Genomic DNA, 7,401 nt, shown 5'->3' on the forward strand with positions numbered 1-7,401 from the left:
GCTCTAACACATCTCCAGTGCGCAAACCAACAGCCTTCCAACTTGGAAGGTTCATGGTTACACATGACTGAAGAGGGGAAGGTGAGCGCAGCGAAAATGTGCACGAGCTAATTCCCACTGCACCAAAGAATACTGACGGTTACAGGACGATGAAGAGATCAGTTAATATCATGACGATGCGGTCTAACTACAATTCTAAGCAGGAATGCAACACATCACCCAACTTGGGTGATAAAGGAAATAGTCTAAGGTCCAAGGTGGTATTTTCTAGAAACTCGTAACCTATAGGAGCTCACAACCTTTTAAGACCTGTTTCTGACTTAGTTGTGGCTGCTGAAGACGATAAAAGTATCGGCAAGTCTGTACAGTTGTCCGTTTGTTAGATATGGCGATCCTCAAAAGGTTTGAAGTGGGCAGTAATGCCAATGATCTCAGGTTAGCACGTAGATCTACGGACTAAGATTCCAGTGAAAGCGCATGCATTCCCCCGATACACTTCGCATACATACTCATTCTTCCAAGTAATAGTTGCTTCATGTTATGATCTTGCATTAATGTTGAAAGCACTATTTGAATATTGTGTCCAGCTGTCTTCGATGGTACGGTGCGGGACAGGTACGGGATAGCGTGAGGCATGCCGATGGCACAAACACGGAATTAAATCTGGTTGGACCCTGGCTGGCGCCAGACGTTACTGAAGTAATGTCTTTTGAATAGCTACGGGAATAATTGTCCTTGTACGGCGCACATACAAGATGCGACTAACAAAGTTTGAAAGGAAAGATGACAAGGGCAGAGCGCGGCCATGTGTTGAATGGACGAGCGCCTAACCATAGATTTGTGTCTAAAGAAAGGCTTAAAGATGGGTGAATTCTCTTCTACAATGCGAGAGATTGTGCAACGTGAGCGTGAAGCCGCATTGTGGCATCAGCTAATTGCGAACGGCTACGACTTCAGTGGTGTAGAGATCGATAGTTATACAATGGAGAACGCGCCAGCGCAGCCCGAGAGTCCTGAAAATGAGAATATGCCAGCGCAGCCCGAGAGTCCTGAAAATGAGAATACGCTAGCGCAGCCCGAGAGTCCTGAAAATGAGAATATGCTAGCGCAGCCCGAGAATCCACTATTGGGGAACACGCTGGGGAGTCCTATCCCAACTGTCGGCAAAGACAGCGCAGCTGCCCCGCTATCCGAACTTGAAAGAACTGCAAGGGAGATGGAACCTCAGGCCATCCGCCCCCGCCGTTACGAATTCGCACCAGTACCACCTGTAACCTCGGACGAATTTTGGGAAGCCTCCGATCCAGAACTGCAACAGAATATGGACAGGTTTAGAGAGGTAGCTGAGGCGGAACTGGCAAGAGATGAGGATGAAGAGGAGAAAAACGCATTGGGACCAGCACCACGCGTAGCCTCGGACGCATTTTGGAAGGCGTCCGATCCAGAACTTCAACAGTATATGGACAGGTTTAGAGAGGCAGCTGAGGCGGAGCTGGCCAGACCAGAGGACGAAGAGGAGGAAGACGCATGGGGACCACCACAACCCGTAACCGGGGACGACATGTGGGAGGTGTCCGATCCAGAACTGCAACAGAATATGGGCACGTATAGAGAGGTAGCTGAGGAAGAGGAGGAAGTGGAGGAAGACGCATGGGGACGACCAAAACCCGTCTTTTGGGAGGTGTCCGATTCAGAACTGCAACAGAATATGGACAGGTTTAGAGAGGCATCTCAGGCGGAGCTGGCCAGAGAAGTGGACGAAGAGGAGAAGGACGCATTGGAACCAGCACATCCCATAACCTCAGATGCATTTTTGGAGGTGTCCGATCCAGAACTGCAACAGACAATGGACATGTTTAGAGAGGCAGCTGAGGCGGAGCTGGCCAGAGAAGAGGAGAAGGAGAAGGAAGCGTAGCGTATTGTGCGTCGATTGGCTGTCATACCAAGATGCAGAGCGCAGTCCCAAAGCTTGATACCCGGTATTGTTCGGCTAGCCTTGAATTTAACCTCTTCTCAAGAGCACTTTCATGATTCAAGTTGAAAATGAAAATTAATGATGTAGAGTATACAGCGGTGTTGGCGTAAGAGAGGCCGTGCCGGATTTGGTGACCTCGTGGATACTACCAGGTCATGTGCAAAGGTTTACTTCGAAGTATACGGCAGTAGTTTGTAACCTTTTACTTCGGAATTGCATTGAATGGGAACATTATCGGGGACAGGTGAAGTTGGAGATAGGACTCTTACAGCATTCTAGAAAGCCTCTTACCCTTATCAAGAGTTGTTTATCTACTCTTGCCCTTATTCATACACGAAGGCAATGGAAGGTTCAACCTTGGCAATGGAGTATTGCAGACAGAATCTGTCAGGGAAATTTCTTTTTACGTGAAGATATGGTCTAATGGTACACCTTCTATATTATGTACAAGTCCGAAGAAACAGGATGAGTCGCTGAACGACACAAGAAAGGTAGAGTAGACCATCACTGGTCTCTTCCTTGAATTCCAAAGCATTCCACCTTGCCTTGTAATGTAGCTTGTGTTCGGCTTCATTGCGCTTACCTTCCCCTCTTTGGCATTATCACGAATATCGATGAACGTTCAAAGTTGGAAGGCCGTTTGTTAGTGCTACTGAGCAGTGCTCGAGCAGCTCACTTCCTTGCCGTGCAATGTCTTAGTACTTTTTTGTGAATCTGGTGCTACCTTGTTCACGTCTGACGGTTCAAAACCCGGTTTACTTGGTGGACTCCTAACGCGTAACTTGTGCCCCAAACCGTTTTCCTTGTTTGAATTTAATATTTTCCTTGGCTCACCATCTCAGTACATTCTGCATTGGTTTACTCTTTGGTGTACTTTGCAGTGACTGCGCATCGAGGTGAGGACTTGAATCCCCTCAGTCGCAGACACTTGGAACAATGACCTTTTTTCTTCAACCGGTGTTCATAGGCTTACACACCAGAAGAAGTGATCATGAGAATATTATTCGAGTATTAAAGGTCGGCGGGGGTGGCGACATGTGGAAGTTGCCGCGCTGGGCTGTTGGTGTGCAAGGACAGAAGTAGCACACTCCGTGATGCATGTTTACACTAGGTGAGAACATTATTGTAACCATTCCAACACTAATGCACAAAAACCGGAATCTGAGTGAAGCTTTTCAAAATGTGTGTGTGTGTGTGTGTGTGTGTGTGTGTGTGTGTGTGTGTGTGTGTGTGTTGCTCTTCCGTGCCATCGGGCATCGAGCACTCTATTTTGAGCTGCTGAGACCCCACTTGTGTTGACTGTGGAGCTGTACTGTTCAGATAACTAAGAACTGTGGCAGTAACATAGTACAGCAAAACCTGGTTAAGAAGACCACTGATAAGACAAAATTTTGCTTCAGAAGAACTAGTTTTCATAGCTCATGGAATAATTCACTGTGTATTCACTGGGTATAAGGTATGGATAAGAAGAACTCCCGTTATTGTGAGCAAATACCATCGGTCCTTTGGTGTTCGTCCTAAAGAGGTTTGACTGTACATGCACTTTGACTCGAGACTAAAAGACAACGCAGCCCACGAGGCGTGGGCTTCCGCCCTTGACATGTGACATAGCACCAACAATGCGAGCTCTGCCACGTGAGCATGCTGATGACATTATTTTATTAATATTATTATTTATTTATTTCTGCATCTCGTGGCATGTCAAGACAGCCAATTGAATTGAGGAGAGCGTGAGACCAACCACGGAAGAAGAGAAAAAAGAAAATGAAGAGCACGTACACAAAGTGGGAAGGGATTAGCAACTTAAAAAGCAATGAGATGCTCAGCCAGCTATGCAGCGGAAGTGGTCAGTCACATGCTCGCAAAGATGAATTTTGAAGGTTCCTATATTAATGTTGAAAGCATTTGGAGAACACCAAATTCAAAGCTTTTGGAAAGGCATGGAACGCATTGAAACGTATTCTACTCTTCAATTAAACTACGCACTATCCACCAGATTGCGCACAGTTAATATCGAGGCGACTTCTATTGCGATGTTTAGGTCACCTGATCAATCCCATGACGTTGCGCTAGAAGATACAATTCAAACATTACTGAATACAACAGCCTCCCGCAATGTGTGGACATACGACAGTGCTGACTGGAACAGCCAATCCAATCCTGCTAAGGAGTTCATTCCTATAGAATTTCTACTAGTAAGTATTTTCTAGTATCTAAATACGAAACTAAAATTGGGAGTACCATACTGCATAGTACTCTGACTCAAGACTATAAGTATAAGTTTGATACATTTCATCCACGCTACGGTCCGTTGAAAACCTTTTTCCTTTGACCACCGAACTCAATCAAGAGGCCGATTTCTTCGATAGTCAATGATGGGTTGTTGTTTGTTCTGCAAACCAGTCCTGGATACGGTGGATGATGAGATAGAAATGTCCGAACGGAACGTTATAGATGCGATGGAAGCAGTGCCAGATATCTCGCATCTAGAGCGCGACAAGAAGTATTGTGCAACCCGTGACTACTATCGCCAGAAGAACGGCTGGCCTCCAGTGTACGGGGCCAGTGGGTATGCACACATGTCGTCTCCGTGAGATTATTATTTTCACTATGTACCAATAAAGCTGATTTCGTCTCCTCATCCTATCGCTTAAATCTAGCCTTGGGAGTCTTGCCATCAGGTTCCGCGTCATTTGACAAATATGACTGGTGCGAAAGTAAGTGAGTAGGACAAATGAAGGTAGCATACAGTCATGTCATCCGCACAATTTCGAATGTATACTATTGTACGGAACAAATTTGAATGTTGGTGTAAGCAACAAATACATCAGTGGGTAAGCTCCCTTCGGGAACTGACAGGATATTATTTTAATCGCGACGATCTACCTACGATCTAGCTACAAGTACAATCATATATTATAGGTAGATTTACCCTTTAACATCTGACCGAAAGTGCCAGGCAATTCCAAAATATCCTGGAAGCATGCACGCTGGAAACGGAGTATAAAGGCAGGTTGGCAAGCCATGATTCGGTGACATTACATGCATAAAAGAATTTAGCATCATGGCGATGAACACAGTTGAAGGTGGTTCCCGAGCCGTTGCTGTTGCAATCGCGCCCCTTGCAGGAATTGCGCAGGATGCACTGCGACACGAGGATCAAGAAAGTGTGAATGAATGAAAGAAATATTCGAAGAACGTATCAATAGCCGATACTGGATGTGAGACCGCGAAAGACATGAGGGAACGGCTACGACATGCTGAGTATGCTGAGTATGCAGAGTATGCTGAGTATCTGTATCAATATCCTGATTTAAACCTCTGTTCTCCCTTGTGGCATGAATGCATCATCCTTCAATGTGACGGACCCCACGATAGGCGGTCAGCCTTTGGGTCATCCCAATAAAGTTATTATTATTATCATTATTAAAATATCCAACGAGGAGACAAGAGCAATGAATAAAACCAAGAGTATGTACTCTTGATAAAACCAATTGTGCACTCATGAGCATGTGTACAACAATTGATAAAATGAAACAATGTACGTTTCTCGTGACTATCATGAGTTGAACATCGTCACATGGCAAGAATCACTAAAACAACCATTTATATAGCCAGAATTATGTCACAACATTAAAATTAAGAGTGTGGAAAAGTAGCAGCTCGCGGTTACATACAGAGTCATTTACATCAGTCGCGTGAGCGTATACAGTGAATGTGAAAATGGTAGCAGGAGATGAATGTGGCAGCTAGGTGTGTGTGTGTGTGTGTGTGTGTGTGTGTGTGTGTGCGTGCGTGTGTAAACAAATGGCGAGTGCGTTTTATTTGAAGAGTGTGAGTGCTATACTGTTTTCTTTCTGCTTACAAAGCACAGAGTCACGGGTGCGGATATAAACAGTTTCTAACACCTGAAACTGAAAGGTGCATAGTAAATAACACTTAGCCAAGAACCGCGCGCCATTGCTTCTTTTTTTTTTGACTCGTTATTTGCTGCGTTTGTACATTCAATCGCGTCTCCCGAGTCTCAGTGGAATATAGATATTTTCTAAGACATGCAACTGCTCAAAACACTAAACCAGGAACCGCACCATCTCTTCTTTATCTTTGATCTGTTCTTTGCTGCGATTGTACCTTCAGCCACGTCTCCTTGTTCCACCTTCTCGATTTGTCTCAGTCGCGTCTCCACTAGTCCCTGGCTTCTATTCAGATCTATTTTGATTTCGTTTCCTTCTCCTGACGCTCTTCCCGTGACCGCCGCCCGTGAGGGTTGTCGATGAGCGATCGTCCGGCCGTCTCCGATTCTGTGGTGGAGTCGTGAAGAGTGGCACCAGATTCGTCCGTCGCGATCCCGCCGATTCTGTTGTTGTAACCGCTACTAGTTGCTCTGTATTTCTTGTTCTAAGAGCAATGTCGAATCCAACAAATCTGTAGGCACCGGCGGATTCTGCTCAAAAATCAGTAAAATTGGCAGAACCATACAAACCTTACGGCGGGCAACTCCTCGAATTCTGCTCCATTTCTTTATCCACATACCAAACATGCATGAAACTTACCAGAAAAAGTACCGAATTCTGTCAATTTTTCTGCCGGCATAATCCGGCTGTGCCTACAACACTGTCCTTCTGTGCGGGCTAAACGGTTACACCTACAATAATTATTGTTTATGATTATTAGAAGCTTCATCGCGTTGGCATCAATGCAATGTAGATATACACAGCATGTATAGCTTTCGCATAAGCCTAAGCGACAACAGCCAAACAGGAGAGATCGAGTCTTCCAAACAAAATCGGAAGCCAGCTGTTGCTTCTTTATGCCTGATGATAGGCCGCGAACGTTGAAGGTACTGACAGTTAGTTTAGACCGTTGTCGCGTCTCTAATATTATGTTCTGTATAATGAAAGTCGACGAGGAGATAGAAATTGTATAAGTAGAAATATGAAAGATCATGCCCCCCCCACCAGTTTCCATTGCAAAGTGTAGTTCATTGGCGAAAGGTAAGCTGTTTTTAGCCGGCGCAGAGAGCCCGCGCGGGAAAACAGTGGTGGTGATGTCTGGAGTGTCAACCTCCTTGCGAGGATTGGCGGCGTTCTGTAAATGCTTCTCCTCTGGTCATTCTCAGTTCTAAGCTGTCTGTTAATGATTGAGTGAAGGGCTGTTCGACGCTGGGTTCGCTCGAAATCAGTCGTGCCAAGGTTGACTCTTGCATGAAATGTAACCCACCATGTAATTCGTATTGACACTGGAAAACCCACTCGTGTGGTATGGGATTTTTGTTTATTATAGACCCCGGTGTTCGGTATGCCAGGAGAACTTACCACATTGTCCAGTAGGGTAACATATTTGAGTCGAATACAATAACAGAATAAGAAATTGTGGGCGTACGGACTTAGGACGCCCGTCCGGACTTGATGCACCTGGGTCTACAC

At 45.4% G+C, this 7,401-nt stretch overlaps 1 protein-coding gene across 1 annotated transcript; it reads left to right on the forward strand.

Moving 5' to 3' along the window:
* Positions 1 to 862: 862 nt before the first annotated feature.
* Positions 863 to 1,915, forward strand: LOC135820071 (uncharacterized). The gene has a single exon (XM_065333377.1). It carries the CDS (start codon positions 863 to 865, stop codon positions 1,913 to 1,915), a length of 1,053 nt encoding a protein of 350 aa, XP_065189449.1.
* The last annotated feature ends 5,486 nt before the right edge of the window (positions 1,916 to 7,401 follow it).

Source organism: Sycon ciliatum, chromosome 6, assembly GCF_964019385.1.
Source record: "Sycon ciliatum chromosome 6, ocSycCili1.1, whole genome shotgun sequence".
In the NCBI taxonomy this organism is placed as follows: Eukaryota; Metazoa; Porifera; class Calcarea; order Leucosolenida; family Sycettidae; genus Sycon; species Sycon ciliatum.

Excerpts from the sequence above, each read along its gene's own strand:
- LOC135820071 (XM_065333377.1), top strand. The coding sequence starts at position 863 with ATGGGTGAATTCTCTTCTACAATGCGAGAGATTGTGCAACGTGAGCGT.